The sequence below is a fragment of the Arvicola amphibius genome, chromosome 12, assembly GCF_903992535.2.
Source record: "Arvicola amphibius chromosome 12, mArvAmp1.2, whole genome shotgun sequence".
In the NCBI taxonomy this organism is placed as follows: domain Eukaryota; kingdom Metazoa; phylum Chordata; class Mammalia; order Rodentia; family Cricetidae; genus Arvicola; species Arvicola amphibius.
The window spans coordinates 68,629,555-68,648,476 of record NC_052058.2 but is presented as its reverse complement, the minus strand read 5'-3'; the positions used below and the strand labels follow the sequence as shown (position 1 = coordinate 68,648,476).

Below are 18,922 nucleotides of genomic sequence, written 5' to 3'. Positions count from 1 at the left end.
AGCCAAACACTGAATTCTCTCAGCATTTCTCACTATTCTAGCTGGCTGTGTGCACAACTGTTGCCTACCTGCTGGAATCCAGAGTGATGAGGTGGGCTTTTCCCCAAAGCTGGTATGACTTTTGTAGGGGATTGTTGCTGCTGAGCTAGAGCTTGAACCTGCAACTGGCTTGTAGACTGTGCTGTTGGCTGAGCTGGTAAAGATGTAAGGGGTGTCTGGGAAGGTGGCTGTGATTGTTGAGGTCCCTGGTTCATTGGCCCTGGTCCAGAGGGCCGTTGCTGGCTGTAAGGAATGTGGGACTGTTTCCCAGCTTGCACCTGGTTTCCTGCTGGAGAGTGAGCTGTAGACTGAAGAAAGGTTCCTGGGACAGAAACACCAGCTGGGAAGGTGTAACCTGAGCCCATAGAGAATGCCACAGGAGGGGGTATAACATATGTTGGGGGCGGGAACCCTTCAAAACAGAAGAACACAGCTTTAGTTCTAAGAAACTTAACAAAAGAAAGGGACAAAATTTGGGGGGAGGGTGTTTCTAACATTATAAAAGCAACAGTCAAGCATGCATGGTTTAAACTCAAATTAAGAAATACAGACTATAACTTTTCCTTTACTCATTAATCAGACTCTCCTAAAGATGCTTCTCATGTTTAATGATAACAATTCCTTCATGGTAAGTAACCAGTACTTATATGTAAACTATAAAAAAAATGGCTCAATAAAAATCCTGTATTAGAGAACTTAAACTTCCTTCTCATCTACATTATAGCTTAGTAACATGACACTAAGGATACAAAGCATCCAAGAACTGAACAGAACTTCATACAGCTGAATTAGGTAGAGAATGTGTACCTACCTGGTCGGCTGGGAAGAGGAGGGAAAGCTCCGGGGTGATGAATGGGGATGAACTGAGAATTATTCGCTTGACTTGGAGTTTGAGTGACAGGTGTTTTCCTGGCTTCAGACACTGGAGTCTTTCTTAGTTCCGACTGGGATTTTACCTATAATCAACATAAGCAAAACTAACTATAAAAAACCTGGTCCCCATGTGTTAGGAAAAACCACCCACTCTAAGAAAAAAATTTAAAATCTCATTATGTCCAAAGTATGCTGAAGAAACTTAAAGTCATCTAAGTTAAATACAAGAAAGTCAAGATAAATTACTAGTAAAAGAAACAAGGGCTTAGATTTACTAGTAGGGTTATTTTGCTTTCACATAACTACAGAAAAACTAAATAAGAAAAAGGAAAATACAAACCATTTGTTGTATAAGATACCTCATGTCAACAGGCTAAAAGCCTTGCCTAAGATCTTCAGTCATTTGATAAGGATCTCTTCATGCTGAATTGTCATTTAATGAAAACTTATTTTACAGGTGACATATAATGGCTCTCAGTTTAATTTCAACGAGGGAGCACTTGCTCAAGGCTCTTTAAACGTGTGAAAATACTCCCAGCAGCAACAAACAGGCCCAAAGTTCTAAACATCAAGCCAATAAAGAAATGCCATGTGCAGTGTTCAAGGTTGAGCAATAGGCAAGAAAATAGGCAGCAGTAGCCAGGCAGTAGTGGTGGTGCATGCCTTTAATCCAATCCTAGCACTTGGGAGGCAGAGGCAGAGGCAGAGGCAAGCGGATCTCTGTGAATTTGAGCCTAGTCTACAGAGTTCTAGAACAGCCAGGCTATACAGAGAAACCCTGTCTTGAAAAAAAAAAAGAAGGGAAAGAAAAGGGTAAGGAAAAGGAAAGGGGAAAGGAAAAGAAAGAAAAGGGGAAGGAAAAAGGAAAGGGAAAAGGAAAGAAGGGGAAAGGAAAGGAAAAAGAAAAGGGAAAGAAAAATACAGTAATTAATCGAAAAAGAGCTGATACTATTATGTCATGTGAATTGTATGCCAAATATTTGTTCTTATTTTGTATTGTTGAGACAGGTCTGCTAAGTCTTGCCTAGCTTAGAAGTTGCTATGTAACCCAGGCTGGCCTCATACTTGTAGCAATCCTCCTGCCTATCTTCTTAGTGCTGGGATCAGAGGCATGTACTGCCATGCCTATATGCCAGACTTATTTTGTTATCTATTAGTAGATTTGAAATGGATAGAGGACAGAAAAGGAGATTTTATCATCAACATGGCTCTTACTGGGAGGCCACTACAGAGGACAGATAGAATATGCTGGACTTAGTCCCCAAACATAAGTCTAGTTAACTTGATGGGTGGTATGGAAGGTCCTTCTGTCTATGTGTTGCTTTTATTGGTTAATGAATAAAAAAACTGGCTTGGTCTGATAAGGTAAAAGAGAGCTAGGTGGGGAAAACTAAGCTGAACGCTAGGAGAAAGGAAGCGGAGTAAAGGAGAAGCCATGGAATGGAGCCACTGTGGAGACATTGTGCTAAAACGACCTCGTGGTAATGCACAGATTAATAGAGATGGGTTAAATTAATATGTAAGGGTTAGCCAATAAAAAGTTAGAGCTAATGGGCCAAACAGTGATTTAAATAATATAGTTTCCATGTGATTATTTTAGGGCTAAGCAACCGGGAACCAACAAGCCGCCTCCCTTCAACAAATGGGACTTTGTTGTTTCTTTGCCTTTCCTTTGTGCCCTCTGCTCAGATCATTCTCTACATGCATGTGGCTTGGAAGACGGCTTCGTCCGTCAGTAGAATGCCTGCAAACATGTGAACTAGAATTCAACCTCCAAACCCACATAAACATGCCAGGAGTGGTAAAGTGCACTTACAATCTCATCAGGGAGAAGGCTCACTTGCTAGTTAGTCTAGCCTAACTGGTGAGAACTAGGTCAACAAGAGACTGTCTCAAAGAAAGCAGATGGCCTTCCTGAGGCTGATACCTGCAAACATACAAACCCGTACAAAGTGTGTTCACACAAACACTAAAAAAGAAGGGAACCACATTTTACTTGTCCTCCCTTCTATCAGGCAGTAAACTGGAGGTACGTATCCTTACTTACAAGAGCCATCTACATTTCCCACAATGAAATATCAAGTCACATAGCTATTTAAGTAGTCACCAAAACATTAACGGTATTAATAAAACAGTCAAGATCCTTTTACACTATATACAATTACTGGTATCTCTTTGGAAAAGCATAAAAAAGGCTACAGAATAGCTGGGAAATGGTTTTCTCAGCAAGACTTGATATTACTCTAGGATATTACTCCATACAACACCACTGGCTCGGGAAAAGCATAAAAAAGGCTACAGAATAGCTGGGAAATGGTTTTCTCAGCAAGACTTGATATTACTCTAGGATATTACTCCATACAACACCACTGGCTCGAACAGGTATAATGCCAAGAAAAGGTGCTTCAGTCTTTTACAAAAAGGCTTTACTTTGTACAGTGATTCTTTTATTTATTTATTTTTATATAGATTCACTATGTAGCCCTGGCTAGCCTGGAAGTTACTATTTAGATCAGGCTGGTCTTTACCTCAAAGAACCACCTGCCTCTGTGCTGGGTTTTAAGGGGTGTGTGTGTGTGTGTGTGTGTGTATTAGTGACTCTGAGGAAAAAAAGACAACAAAAACTATAAAGCTGTAATAAACCTCTGATTCTACTGGATGCTATGAAACCTGAAAACTCTTCTGAAAGATTAGTAAGTGCTAATTATACTTTACAAAGAAAAATACAATCTTGTGTGGAACACTTCAAGAGAACTCCACGGTCTCAGGAACTCCCTCAAATTGGTAAACTAGCCATCTACCACAGCTCTTTACATACCTTCCTATGCAGTCAAAGAATGCACTTATACTTCAGAATGGCCAATGTACACATCTTTATGAACAAAACGAGAAACCTTGCCTTCTGTGTGAGCCTTCCTCTACCTGCTTTATAGTTCAAGTACAGCTTACCTGCACTGCCACACTCTGCTTTCCTGTTTCCTGTAACTTTCCTAAGGTGCATCTCCTGGTCTCAGCTCTCCTCTTGCTGCTGTCCTTCTTTCCATCATCCTTAGTTACAGTTATTCCTTTGCTACAGTCCCTGCTCACCTCTTTGGGAGGAAAGCTTCTTCCTTGGTCTCTGTTCACTTCTCGTGGTTTAACATTCTCTTTGAAGGTGACCACTGGTTTTTCTCCTGGGTCACAGTTGTTGCTTGGATTTCGGCCTGTAGACAGCACTGACTTCAGTCCTGGGCTTCCATCGGTAGCTAGTGATTCTATCACAGATGTTTCTTGTAGGATGAGGTTCTCTTTGGTTTCACTGGGGTCTTCTAATATTAATTCTGGAATTTCTGTGATAAATAACAATTTCCCTACCTCATTTTCACACTGAATCAACCTAAAAAAAAAGCAAGAATAAATCCATGTTATGGATTTATTATGAAAAACAAACTAACTTCAACAGGTGAATATATTTTTAGGCCAAAAAAAAATGATGTGATGGAAAGAGAACAAAACCGATCCAGACAGCATAAACAATGTTACTCAGTAACCAAGACTCTAATGAGTACATTTCACATCACCACACTCCATTCATTATTCTCCTACCCTTCCCGTGTTTCTAATAACTGCTTATATTTTCAGAGCATACTTATGATACTAGTCTAAGTCCTTGAGATAGCCTATAAGGTAGTTATAGATACTTAAAGAAAGGGAAGCTGAAGCTCAGAAATGGTTAAGTTTATTTATTTAAGCATGCAAGCATTCAAATGTACTGAGCATAGCAGAAATTTGAATACAAGCATGAAATAATGTAACTGTCTCTGAAAAGCACACAATCCACCAGGAAGATGCAAGAAACACAGACCTAGAAAAGAACAGAGCTAGAAATAACTTGAACCTAACTCGGAAACTTGTATTCTTTCCGTACACCAGCCACCACCTTCTGCTTTGTCTCTGACTAGTATCCCCTACTCTGCCCTGATTGAAACCCATCAGCACATCCTTGCCATACAAATCACTCACTGCACCTGAGACTGTCCAATTCAATTCAAATAATACAGATGGCCTGTAAGCTGGAGCAGCACACAATAAGACAAGACTAATTCTTCTATCACAGATAGTGTAATAGTGAGAAGACAGAGATTTAAATAAACTATGATCACCAGGGTGATACACTACAAATATCGACTTAGTTCACCATCAATAATATTTACACCAAAGTCAAAAATATACATGAGGCACATGTCTGTGTGTGCTGACAAAGCGATCAAAAAGGAATGTAGGAGAAAGCCATGGGCATACCGTGGCTGATTGTCGGCAATCCATTTCCCTATGGAGATCAAACGCTGCTGTCGTATTCGCCTCTGTTGACCCTCTTTGTCTCCTGTAATACCCTGATGGCCTTTGGAAAAATCCAAGTTCCTAGAAACGACAGTACATTAAAGAAGATTAAACACTTAAGAAGTTTTCAAGACACCCAAATGTAAAAACTTCAAGATGTTTCCCATACAGGACATAGACCACATATAAACAGTGGTGTTTGCTTGAATTTATACTTCCAAAGATTTCAAATACAAGAAACAAAGCAAAAACCAAATACCAAAGTTTATTATATTAATGTAGTATTTTTACTTTCTAGGTAAGAAACGAAAATAATCTGTAAGCTTTTCTTATTAATGATTTTTTTATTATAAGAATAAACTATTTTTTTGTTGTTTGAATTGGGTCCTAAGATTAAATCCACGTCCTTGTCCATGCCAGGCAAATTCTCTATCACTGTATGAAGCCCAAGCAATTTTATAATTACCTGTTTTCTAAATAATTTGACTAAAAAATAATCATAATGTTAAAGGTCTCCGAAGCACATTTATTATTTCTTATGTGTGTGAGTGTTTTGCCTCCATGTATGCACCACATGTATGCCAGATATTCCCAGAGATCAGAAGAGAGCATCAGGTCCCCTAGGACTAGAGGAGTGTTAAGTGGTTTTCAGTTGCCTTGTAGGTACCATGTAGGAATCAAACCTGGGTCCTGTGCAAGAACAAAGAACCACTCTTACCCATTTATTCTACTCCTGAGATGCCTGCTAAAAAGAGTGTCACTGTACTTGTGGTGAGTTCAATTCCCAGCAACCACAGGGTTGCTCTCAACCACCTATGAGATCTGGTGCCCTCTTCTAGCCTGCAGGCATACATGCAAGCAGAACACTTTCTACACTGAAAAATTTCCTAAATCAGGAAAATGTGCAAATGTCATAAATTATATAGATGTTTAAACCAATGTGAAAAAAGAGTTCCTAAGATTTCTTGTCAATAATTTTAAAAGAAAGAGAATTATTTAAGTCAGGGGTGATGGTGCATGCCTAGAATTTTGGCATTTGGGAGATGGAAGAAGGAGGACAGCAGGTTTGAAGACATCTGGGCTACAAAGTAAAGCCATGCATATCTCCAAATCCAAAGCCATGAAAGAAGCTAACAGCTGAAGGGCACACAAAGTGAGAAACAGTCCCTACCTTCAGGATTAAGCCCGAAAAGCCTTATAATAAAACTATATAAAGAATAAAAAAGCAGAGTGAAAGAAGAATGGAGTTCCTTCCAAAAACCCTGGGAAGGTTTCAGAATGACAGCCGAGCGCCTTCTCAGGAAGGACAACTGCTGACAATGATGGTAAAAGGCAGGCAGAGGAGCAGACGGGAATGTCCTAGTACAGAGGAAAATACAGAGCCATTCAAAAGGACACACTAAGTACATATGTATAAATGGGGCTGGGGGAAGAGGAGGCAGAAAATACGGCTGAGGGGCTAAGAGCTGAACAGGGTGAGGAGGGGCTGAGAGTTGGACAGTACTAAGACTTGACATTAAGCCAAGGAGACCCCAGAGTGACTACAGACAGACAAACCTGAGTTTTTGTCTGTCATGAGACGTTCAGTGCTCACTTGAAAATGCTGAATATTAGAGATATTATAGTTTCAGTATAAAGAATTTTCTGATTTCTAGAATGCATGTCAACAGATTCTATGTTACAAGAATTTGAAAAGGCAAATAAAAAAAAAAACCTCTGCTTAAAAATGAATGTACCAGGAATGATAAACTGTTGCAAAGATGTCAAATAGAGTATCTGTGACTAAACTGTCTTTGATTTAACTTTCTACAAGTTAAATACCCTCCAAAGACTATGTATGTAGCAGCTAACAAAAATGCATGGTTTTCCTAAAACCCAAACATCATTAGAGTTTGGTAACTAAGATGACAACAGCTTTAAGTTGTAGCAGGTTGAGAAACGACTAAACATTGAAATCAGTAAGGGTGGCCAACACAGCTCTTAAGAAATTTATAGTAAAGAAAACAGTAACAGAGAAGATGGAGATTGTGAATTTCATTTTATTTAATAGACTAAAAAAGAGCAAACTAGGCCGGGCGGTGGTGGCGCACGCCTTTAATCCCAGCACTCGGGAGGCAGAGGCAGGCTGATCTCTGTGAGTTCGAGACCAGCCTGGTCTACAAGAGCTAGTTCCAGGACAGGCTCCAAAGCCACAGAGAAACCCTGTCTCGAAAAACCAAAAAAAAAAAAAAAAAAAAAAAAAAAAAAGAGCAAACTACATGTTAGTAGACTAAAGGAAGACAGCTACTTGGGAAGAGGCGGAGGAAAGAGCAGTGGGGGATATACTGGAGAAGCAAAGGAAACAGAGTAAAAGACGGAGGATGAGAAAGTAAGAAGAACAAGATGTAGGGGAGACCAAGGATGACTGGAAAATGGGATCCCTTTGCCACTGATAAGTCTTTTTAAGAATGTTCTTGTAAAATTGGTGTGTTTAATGCAGAAGGAGATAACGTGCACACACAGAGAACAACTGCAGGTATCTTTTTCTATCGCTCTTGGCCTTATTCCCTTGAGATGGTCTCTCACTGAACTTGAGTTTGGCATTTTTATTTATCTTGTTTCCAGTTACACACTGGGGTTACAGGTACACTCAGTCACGCCTGACGTTTTAAGCTTCTTACTCACAGCCATGCCCACACTGTCTTATCACTATTACTAATTTGGAAAAAAGAAAGTAAAGTAATAACTTTTAGTTAAAATGCAGTATTTGCTGAGAATGGCTTAGTGCAGCACATGACTATAATACTGGCACATAGCAGGTAGAGGCAGCAGGACAGCTGCATATTTAACACCAATGCAGTCTATGTAGAAGCTTCTACCCAACAATGACTATGGAGACTGCCTCAAAAAAAAAAAAAATAAAAAAATAAAAGTTTGGTCTGGTGGCATATACCTATAATCCCAGCACTTAGTAAGCACAGGCTGGTAGAACTCTGTGAGTCTGAGGCCAGCCTGGTCTACAGAGTGAGTCCTAGGCCAGTTGGGGCTTCATTGTGGGACCCTGTCTCAAAATACAAGAATGAATGAATAACAGAAAGCTTCCTCTTTCAGACATCTTTTAATCTTAAAGTTTAAAAAGCAGAATTTAAGTATCACCAGGGAAAGCAATTTTCTGTTCCATTCTTTTGTTCTGTATTTCTTTTTTTTTAAGTTTTATTTATTAATTATGCATACAGTGTTCTGTCTGCATATATCCCTGCTCACCAGAAGAGGGCACCAGATCTCATTACAGATGGTTGTGAGCCACCATGTGGTTGCTGGGAATTGAACTCAGGACCTCTAGAAGAACAGTCAGTGCTCTTAATCTCTGAGCCATCTCTCCAGCCCGTTCTGTATTTCTTAAAAACACTTCACACTGATTTAAAATCTGTGCGTGTGTATGTGCACGTGAGTAAACATACAGTAGAGGGTGTGTGTGTGTATGCATGCATGCATGCCACGTTCCATGACTCCCAACCCAATAAATGTTAAAAAGAAACAACACCACACTAAATAAGGTCAAATCAAGGGTTCACCACGTAGGCCAGATTCCTACAAATTTCAACACTGCAACAACTTCACAGCTATTTACCTGAAAGAAGGTCTTAAAGCCAAGAATCCTTGTAATTCAAACTCTTCTGGAAGAGGTGTGGCTAAAGAAAGGAAGACAACAAAATTTGTAAACATTTCAATTAAAATCCCATTATTTGGAAGAGTAATATTTACAATATGAAGATAGTGAATAAAAAAAATCAAAAGAATGTGTAATGTCCATTCTCTGCTTTCGTATGTCACTCTCTGCTAAAGACAAGTCATCCAACAAAAGCCTGCATGACAGCTTTGGTACCTAGATAATCCTCTAAAATTCAAATAGGAAACACTCAAGGAGCTGGCACAGAGAACTTTCTCATCAGCTGTCTCAGGAAATAGAGCTTCAGTTGGGTGTGGTAGTACATCCCTTTAACCTCAGCACTCAGGAGGTAGAGGCAGGCAGAGTTTGAGGCCAGGCTGGTCTATAGAGCAAGTTTCAGGTCTCCCAGGGCTACACAGAGAAACCCTATCTTGGAGGGAAGGAGGGAAAAAACAAATTAATAAGCCAAAAGCTTAAAAAAAGCCAAAATTAGAATACAGAGCTTCAGATCAGATCTACTAACCCAATGTTCAGGCTACACATGACCAGTTATGCAGTGACAATACTAATATCATTGAGAGCTTATAAGAAAGCCTAAAAAAGATCCAGGCGACTCAATGCAAATTACTAATAGAGAAGAGAGTGAAGCTCTATGTTGCTCAGTGCAGCACTATGTATGAGGAAAATTTAAACTATGAAAGTGCATGCATGCGCACACGTATATTTGTGTTATCAGTGGAGGCCAGAGGACAGGAATGCTGCCCACATCTTCTGAGAAAGGGTCTCTTATTGGGCTGGAGCTCATCAATTAGGTTAGACTGGCTAGCAAGTCTTATTCCTATGGCTAACAGAATTCCAAGACTTGGACCCCTAGGAATCTTTTTGTTTTTGGCTTGCTGGTTCTGGGATTTCAGGTATGCTGGAAATTATTCAAGTGGGTTCTAGGTACTGAATTCAGGCCCTCATGCTTGAAAGGTGAAACATTTTACTGAGTTATCTCCTCAGGCCCTTGATGAGAAAAATTTTAAAGACAGGGTTAATAAACAGACTATGACACACATACAGAACACAATAATATAAAGTAAAACTGCATAACAGCAAATGAAAATGTTATTATTACATTGTAAAGTTTAAAAGCATTCTTTTCTTCTTTTTTTCTTTGGTTTTTTTGAATTAGGGTTTCTCTGTAGCTTTGGAGCCTGTCATGGAACTAGCTCTTATAAACCAGGCTGGCCTTGAACTCACAGAGATCCGCCTGCCTCTGCCTCCCGAGTGCTGGGATTAAAAGTGTGAATCACCACTGCCTGGCTTAAAAGCATTTTTAAAGTTGTATATGACACATATGTTTGTACACAGGAAAAAGCCCTAAGATCATGCACTATCACATGGACAGTACAAACTATTATATTATGGGAGAAATATTGGCAATTTGTGTCTTCTATGCTTTAGGTATTAAATTCTGTGGTGTGTAGGTATATGGTAGAATGGTGTTCACATCATTTCCTTAAAACAAAACAAAATGACGACTGAGGCTGGGGAAGCAGCTCCAAAGTTAAAGAGCACCCACTGTTCTCACAGAGGACTGAGTTTGATTTCTAGCACCCACATGGTGGCTCCCAAATGTCTGCAAACTCTAATTTCAAGGAATCCAAACCCTTCCTGCTGACTGCTGCAGGCACCAGGCACATGGTGCGCACACACACATACACACCACACACACACACACACACACACACATATATATGCAAAATACTCATACACGTAAAATATATAAATCTTAAAACAAGCAAACAAAAACCCAGGACAACTTGCAATGATAAAGAGATAGGAAGAAAAGGATAGAACTGAAACGTCATGAATGCCTACTGTAAGGCCTATCAGAGAAGATACATGCTGAGGGAGTTCAGGAGGATTATCCACATCTACCTACTTCATCAGTACCAGAAGTCAGAGCCTCTTTGAAACACTGAATTCAAGTAAAACATACTTCACCAAAAGCCCAGGCTCCCTGGCTTTCAGCCTACCCCATGTGATGGAGAACCACAGCAACAGTACACAAGTTAGCAGCTCTTACCATTAGTATTTGAGAGATCATCTTCATGGGGATGGAAACTATTTAGAAGAGAAATTAGCCAGGGCCAAATGCTGCAAATTAAAAAATTTGTACTTTATTTTCATATGAGAAACCAGATGATTAATAAATTATAAAAATGGCATGTTTTAGAGTTTCTGGCCTAACTTATTAAACAAAACCGAAGTTTTAGAGTTCACGTAAACAAAAATTTTATGTCAAAAATAGCAGTATCTAAAAACCTGCACTACAAAATCTACATTAATATCAAAAGGAAACTATGTATCCCATTCATGACAATATAAAAAAGGAAGGCACTTATGAAAAGAGAAAGAATTTGGAACTAATGAGATCAGGGGTCTTAATGGGGTTCCATCATTTATTAGATAGTCACTTCTGTGTTCATACCAGGCTAAAGCAGAAAATTCAGAAGCTTAAACAACTAAGATATGCAGGAGAGGAACTTTCTACCGCTGCAAAATCTTTCTGAAACATTATTTCTACAATCAAATGTACACTGAAAATGTCATTCATCACTAAAATAAAAAGTTTTTAAGAACTGTCTCAAATGTTGCTGGGTAGTGGTGGCACAGACCTTTAATCCCAGCACTCGGAAGGTAAAGGCAGGCAGATCTCTGTGAGTTTGAGGCCAGCCTGGTCTACAGAGTGGGTTCAGGACAGGCTTCAAAGCTATACAGAAAAACTCTGTCTCAAAAAAAACCAAAACCAAAAACAAAAAAACCCAAAAAACCAAACAAACAAACAAACAAAAAAACCCAAAAACCAAAAAATTTTTATGCCAAGTTCATTCTGAAATGTAAAAAATACCTCTTCATAATATAGCAACGGGGGAATACAGGAGTCACAAATTTCTATCTAAGATTTGTGTGTCTCACATGAAGAATTCAAAAAATAAATGAAAGCATGTATAGAAGTTTTCATTTCAATTTCCTTACAGTAGGCAGAAAACACAGTCATTTGTTTAATATTGTTTCAGAAGGCAGTTCTCCTGTGTCTATGAACATCAGATGAAACTACCTTAAAACTTCATAACACTTACTACTGCCTTTCATCCACCACTGCTTCCTGAAAGATTCGAGGTCGGAGTCTTAGCCAGTCCATGGAGACCTTGACTGCAGGAAGGGGATAGGCATTGTAGGACTCCTGAGAATCGTTCTGGAGAGGACATTTGCACAGGATGCCAAGAAAAGACACTTGGGGAGTAGGGTAGAGAAAAAGATTCAGATTTTAAACAGCACACCAGTTCAAAATATCAACTATGAGCTTTCTGCTATATTAAACACTCATGCATCTTAGTTTCTTTCTAAATAAATTTTCAGCTAGGCATGGTAGCCCACAGTTATATTCCCAATACTTGGGCTAAAAATAGGAGGACCATGAGTTTAAGGTAAGCCTGGGAATACACAGTAAGATTATATCAAAAACCAGAAAAGCTGAGAGGAAACATTTTCTTTTTTGTGTTCAAATAGTATGTATGTAAAGCAGATGAGTGTTACTATTATATAAGCAGACAAAAGGACAGAATTTGATGTTTAAGTCTCCTGATCAAACAACAAGAAATACAGGACTTGACAGGTGGTAGTGGTGCACACCTTTAATCCCAGCACTTTGGAGGCAGAGTCAGGCAAATCTCTATGAGTTCAAGGCCAGCCTGGTCTACAGAGTGAGTTCTAGGACAGCCAGGCCTGTTACACAGAGAAACCCCGTCTCAAAAGCAAACAAACATAAAAACAAAACAAAACAAAATCCAACTAACCAACCAAAAACAAATAAACCAACCAAACAACAAAAAACCCAAAAAGAGAATACAGGACTCATTTGGCTACATCTATAATAATGTCTAATTATGCAAACTGCATCTTTCAGAGTTACATAGTATAATACTCACTAAAGAGGGCCAGCAACTGGGTCCAGCATAGCTGTTCATCTTGGCTGTAACTATGCTGCTCTGTTTCATTGCTAAAGTCACGAAGATGATGAAGTTGAAACAGATTAATGACAGTGACATGAACTAACTGCTGAGAGTTGAAAGCTTTTTGGAACAGCAGCTTCTGTAACAGGAGACAAAAAATACTGCATATATTATCAAGAGCAGGATGTGTCTTACACACAAGAATTAGTAATTAACTACATTTAGAATCACAGAGTAGTGTATTAGGATTACTGGTTGAGTAAACTGTCCCACTCTTAATTCCAGTATTTTATAGGTATCTAATGTCTACAAAGAAAACTCTTCCTCCAAAAAAATTTAGGCACTACTGAACAAACATTTTTGCCCTAAGAAACTGTCCACGTATTGAAAAAGACTTATTTACTTTTATTTTATGAATACTGGTGTTTCCATAAACACGCACCATATGCATGCCTGGTACCTGAAGAGACCAAAAGATGGTGTTGGATTCCCTGGAAGTGAAGTTATGGATAAGTGTGAGCTCCCATGTGGGTACTAGGGATGGAACTTGGGTTTTCTGGAAGAGCAACCAGCATTCCTAACTGCTGAGTAATCTCTCTAGCTCTGGAAACAATATATACTTTTAATATGATCTGATAAGATAATGATAATACTTGGAGTTATACATATATTTAGATATGTTAAGCCATTAGAGGTTGCCTTGTAAGAGACATACATATTGAACAAAATGTTTTAGTTGGGCAGTGGTAGCGCACGACTGTAAACCCAGCACTGGGAGACAGAGGCAGGTGGATCTCTGAGTTAGAGGCCAGCTTCATCTACAAAGTGAGTTCCCAGATAGGCTCCAAAGCTACACAGAGAAACCTTGTTTCAAAAAACCAAAAAAACAAAAAAAGTTTAAAAAGGACAAATGATCGAAGGCAGATCTATGCAGTGAAAGAATTCCAAAAATAAGATTCAAGTATTCTTTTGAACCCTTGATACATGAAGTATGACAAGATTTGTCCTGAACTTTTCACTTATATGATTTTTACCAAGTTTTATTTACCTAGTAACAACTATGTTTATAGTAACCTGCTAAGCAGTATAGAACATTACCATGCAGATTCTCATAGGTGGTGGTCTCAATGTAGTTATACTTCTGTTTTAACATCTGTGATGGGAACCTAAGTTCCTAATAAAGTTGACAGCTACTAGGATGGATATTTTTAGCTGTAGCCAGCCTTTCTGCATTTCTCCCAGGGGAACATTCTGGAAGATAGCAGACTCAAGTGTTACCAGTCTTCTGGTAAGAACTGACAATACACCAGATGTAGTAGCTTATAATCTCAGTACTTGGGAAGTTGAGACAGAAAGTTTGGCATGACTGTAATGATTGAAGCAATTTTGAGGTCAACAGAGGCTAGAGTGAGACCATATCTAAACAAAACAAAAACCTCAAATAATAAAACCAGAACTGACGATCCAGACAAGATCGTTCCTGCCTGCTGCATCCAACATGTCTGTCGCCTTTACTGCATTCTGAGATCTCTCTCTCCTCTCTCTCCTCTCTCTCTCTCTCTCTCTCCCTCCCTCCCTCCATCTATCTATCAAGAGAGGCAGAGTCTAAAATAGTCACTGTGAGTTATATAAGCAAAGTCTTCTACATTACTTTGGAGAAAAATTCAGATTTGTTTTTGATAACTCAACCTCCATGTGATCTGCAATTCCACTGTATCTGTTGATAATGTTAAGTCCCTTTCCAAAGACAAACATTACTTAATTTCCTAATCTCTGACAGAATTTCCCAATAAAATTTCTCCTTCAATTTATACACCTATCCTTCTAAATAAGCTAACCATTTATGTTGGTTATACTTTTAATCCAACACGTCTATTCAGATTCCAATATTGTTTTCTAGACTAAGTAGTTGAGAACACTTAAGTCCATGTTTCTTTTACACACTCAACCCTATAAATACCATGGCATAAGTTCAAACATGAAGGAAGGAAACAGAAGAAGACCAGGAAAGATTATTTTGCAATACACTATTTCTATTGCAAATATAATATCTTACAAATGATGGTTATCTGTAATTATTTTACACTGACTATATTTGGCTAATTTATGCTTTCACTGTGCAAGTTTTGTGTTACTGTTTGTTTTGGACAGTTTATCACTATGTAGCCCTGGCTGGCTTGGATGCCATGAAGATCAGGCTGTCCTCAAACTCATAAAGATCTACCTGTCTCTGCCTCCCAAGTCCTGGGATTACATTATAAGTATGCACCATCCAGTCTACCCAGTTAAACTCCTTAAACGCAAGACTTCTCAACATTTAGTTATAGACAGCTTTTCTATACAAAGGAGTAACCCAGAAATACAAGATTCAGAGTATCTGGTTCACTGCTGATTCCAATGCCCTAAACATTAATACTGAACAGTCAAATATTTCAATATATTTAAGATTCTTAAAAACATTTAAAATAAAGTAATGTATATCAGACTGTCTTGTTTCTTAATACATTCCACTTTGACCTGTTTTGTCAGCTGGCGGGGGTGGGGTCAATGAGAAGGTTGCTACAACATGTATGGCTAGCATAGCTCAGGAACTAGGAGTCTGGTTCATCTGGGTGTATCTTAGTGGCAAAGCATTTGTTAAGAAGCTTATACTAGGCCCTCAGTTCCATCCTCAACACCACAAAAAGACAAAAAGGCTAAGTTAATTCTCTCCAAATCTTAAGGTTTCTGATTTAGAGAAGACAAACATTTTTTGTTTTTAACTCGAACCTTAAACTGTTCTTCCAACTTCTCTCGAAGAGGGCTCAACTTTTCCAAACTCTTACTCAGGTATACATGGCCATGGAATTTAATAAACGCCTTGATGAAGTCAGAAACACCCCACTTGGTTTTCAACTCATCCCGGCTGAAATGAAAGAAAAACCTGCATGAATCTTACTTAATCAGCACAATTAGCAAAACCCCTACAACTGGATTTAGCTTGCAAACTACTTGAGCACCTAATAGACAGGAAAAGGGTCCTAAGTCTAGCTTCATAGCTTACAACTTAGATGAGTCAGCATTTAACTGCAATAAATCACATGCTGGGTACAAATCAGTAACTGCATACAAAATAATTTTGGTATTAGATTATAGGTATAGAGATAAAAGGTAAATATATCACTGGCCAGTATTTCCTGGACACTAAAATTTGAGAGATTAAGGTTCCAGGTTACACAAAATTCTCTTGGAAAAAAGTCAGCCCTACCTTTCCAGTGCTTTAGAAAGTGCTTTCTGTAGATTGGTGGAGGCAGCTGGGAAAGGGAATTTCACAGCAATGCTTCTGCAGTAGTAGAAAATTGTGGTCAGGTGGTCTCCTTTGGAAGAAGCTAAGATAGCCAACTGATTGTAAGGCTGACCTAAAGGAGAAAGTTAAGATTCTAAAGTCACCAAGAACCAATCCTGCTATCAAGATAGAAATGCTCAGTCAAATCCTTGAATTAATAGTGCAAAGTACTGTTTAAGGCGAATCTCATGACTATCAATTACAGTTGGGTATAATGTGAAACTGTACACATTAGTGATGGCGCACCCTATCATGGGCAGGTTAAAAAGTCACACAATTAAATATTGAGTATGGTAGCACACACTGTATTCCAAACACTCATGCTCAGACAGAAGGATAAGAGTTCAAAGGCATATTGGGCTATGAAACTAGACTTTCAAAATAAAACTTTCAAATCCTGTACAATAGGATCAATACAATAAGCACTCATGGATTCCGAAAGGGTTAGCTAGTAAATCTCCTTGGCGCTGTGGGTGATGAGGACTCATTACAACCACTGAGCTCTGCTCCTAAGATGTATCAGCAGCTCTACTTGAGATATTTTCTAATATCTAAAGAAATTCCAACATAGTTTTCTATGAATGATTTTTAACATTACATATCTGCTGTTAAGCTCTTTAATTCAAGAATGCCAATTTTGGGACCGTCAACAAATATTATCTAGGTTTTCTAAGGAGAAATAGCTATCCTGAAAGATCATTAATCTATTGGACAATTAAGAATGCTAGAGTTGTAGAAACATTATCAGATCACATTAATTCCACTTATACTGGCTTTCTAACAAAGTAACTTAAAGAGAAATTCATTTTACGGAGTATAAAAGTGAAAAAGGAAGAAATGAAACTCAATGATCTTGAAATTCAACATCCACGGCTTCAACACACTTCAAAAGTAGAGCTTATCTGTTACAGTGCTATAAAGAACAGAGTGACATGGTCAGCCTTACAGTGGCAGGCCCACTCACCATTGGAGGGGACAAGCTGAGCTGCATGCCTATAGTAGGACTCTGCCTGGCTGGTCTGGTTTCTGTATCGAGCTAAGAAGAAAAAGAAAACTCAGTTTAAAACCAGATAGATATACACAAATATACACAAAAACCACCAGGAGGGCATGTCCAAAACAGCTAGAGCTTTAAATTCTAAAGATAACAAAGACATTAAAATTACTTTAAAGGCCATTAAAGATAGAAAAATTTAAAACAAATTAACTATAGGATTATGTGTGACGTGTCCATCCAGGCTTCTCTATTTGAGACATTCAGCATGTAACTAATTTTAAAGCTTACCTAGCCCCCATTTTCAGGTCCTCCAGTGTCATGCATCACCAGCTCCCACTATGGACTATGCTGGTGACCTGGAGCCGGCCCACAAGAAGGGGTGACTTATATGGCACTTAAAAACAAAACAAAACAAAAAACACTATACAATATGATCTGAAAATTAAATATTTCTTCAATATCTTATAGTGATTTTTGAAAAATGCCTCGCATCTACTGCAATATTAAGGTGTGTGCAAAGAAAACATTTAAAGCAAAACCATCCTAAACACACTACCGCTGCATCTCCTTGCAGAGCTCACTGATATCTTTGATGTGACCTCTCATAATGTCACCACTAATTTATGGCATTAAGAAATCTAAAATTTACTAATACACTAATGTTTCCATTCCTTGTTATTTCAGGACAAAACATAATCCTATAGTTAATTTATTTTATAACCTTTTTAGGTAACCTTAAAGCAATGAACAGAAAGATAAGTTATTAATAATAACCCCAGATAAAATATACGTATAACGGAAATACAAATTTAACTTTTGAAAGGAAGCAACATGAAACGAGCTTTCAGTGCATCAGCAGGAAGAAATAACAATCTAGTTCTCAAAGAAATTTACAAACTTTATTCCAAATTTACAAACTTTATTCCAAAGGAGTTCAAGTTTCTAATTTAGAAAACACAGCATCACTTTGATGATTTACCTTTGACTACATTTTTAGTGTTTACTATTTGCCTATATCTGGATCAAATCTGAAAAGAATTTAAATTTTAGTGAGTTTTTTTTTTTTTTCTCAAAATTCTTCTGCCAATCTCAAAACGTAGAAAAAAATGTAAGTTCTTAAAGGGGATTTTATAATTTCTTTGTATATCAATCTAAACCACACATGCATTTAACAGGCTTCTTCCTATGACTATTCCTAAGAAAAGGATGAACATATCATTAATGTATATATTAATATAATTTTCAAAGGCTCACCAATGTCTCCAAGGTGGACGAGGCAGTGCTGGCAAATGTAGGAACAGGAGCTGGACTGTGGCTTCACTATGGCGCTGGTGTGCGTCTGTTTATTGCTAATAATTCCCAACTGGGAAGACTTCACACGGCATGGCAAATCTACATTAAACACCGTACACAGTTCCTGTAATAACTGAAGAAAAAACACAAGCAAAATTTAGAAAAGTCAGAATGTTCTAACAGTAAAGTTTACATAGAAGATATGTATCTATGTATCACATGCTGCTGAGACTATCATACAAATTGTATGTGGGTTAAATTTAATCTTTGACTGGCTGATTCTCATTATCAAAGTATTTTCAGGTAAAGCATTTTTTAAAAAAAACCAACACACACACAAAACAAATCAAGTTAAAAATATTTTATTATCCATTTAATTACAAATAGATGAAATTAAAAATATTTACTCAATGTTCAAGTAT

At 38.1% G+C, this 18,922-nt stretch overlaps 1 protein-coding gene across 4 annotated transcripts in view; it reads right to left on the bottom strand.

Annotated features, from left to right (window-relative positions):
* The window catches only part of Smg7 (SMG7 nonsense mediated mRNA decay factor), a 68,088-nt gene that overhangs the window by 8,349 nt on the left and 40,817 nt on the right, over positions 1–18,922 (bottom strand). For all 4 annotated transcript variants that reach the window (XM_038349008.1, XM_038349006.1, XM_038349005.1 and 1 more), the window contains 12 exons: positions 18,462–18,633; positions 17,175–17,246; positions 16,133–16,283; positions 15,655–15,790; positions 12,862–13,024; positions 12,013–12,166; positions 10,956–11,026; positions 8,843–8,903; positions 5,194–5,313; positions 4,000–4,288; positions 851–995; positions 69–451 (listed from right to left, as the gene is read on the bottom strand). In XM_038349008.1, the coding sequence (XP_038204936.1) occupies positions 69–451; positions 851–995; positions 4,000–4,288; positions 5,194–5,313; positions 8,843–8,903; positions 10,956–11,026; positions 12,013–12,166; positions 12,862–13,024; positions 15,655–15,790; positions 16,133–16,283; positions 17,175–17,246; positions 18,462–18,633 (1,917 nt within the window). The remainder of the gene's footprint in view (positions 1–68; positions 452–850; positions 996–3,999; positions 4,289–5,193; positions 5,314–8,842; positions 8,904–10,955; positions 11,027–12,012; positions 12,167–12,861; positions 13,025–15,654; positions 15,791–16,132; positions 16,284–17,174; positions 17,247–18,461; positions 18,634–18,922) is intronic.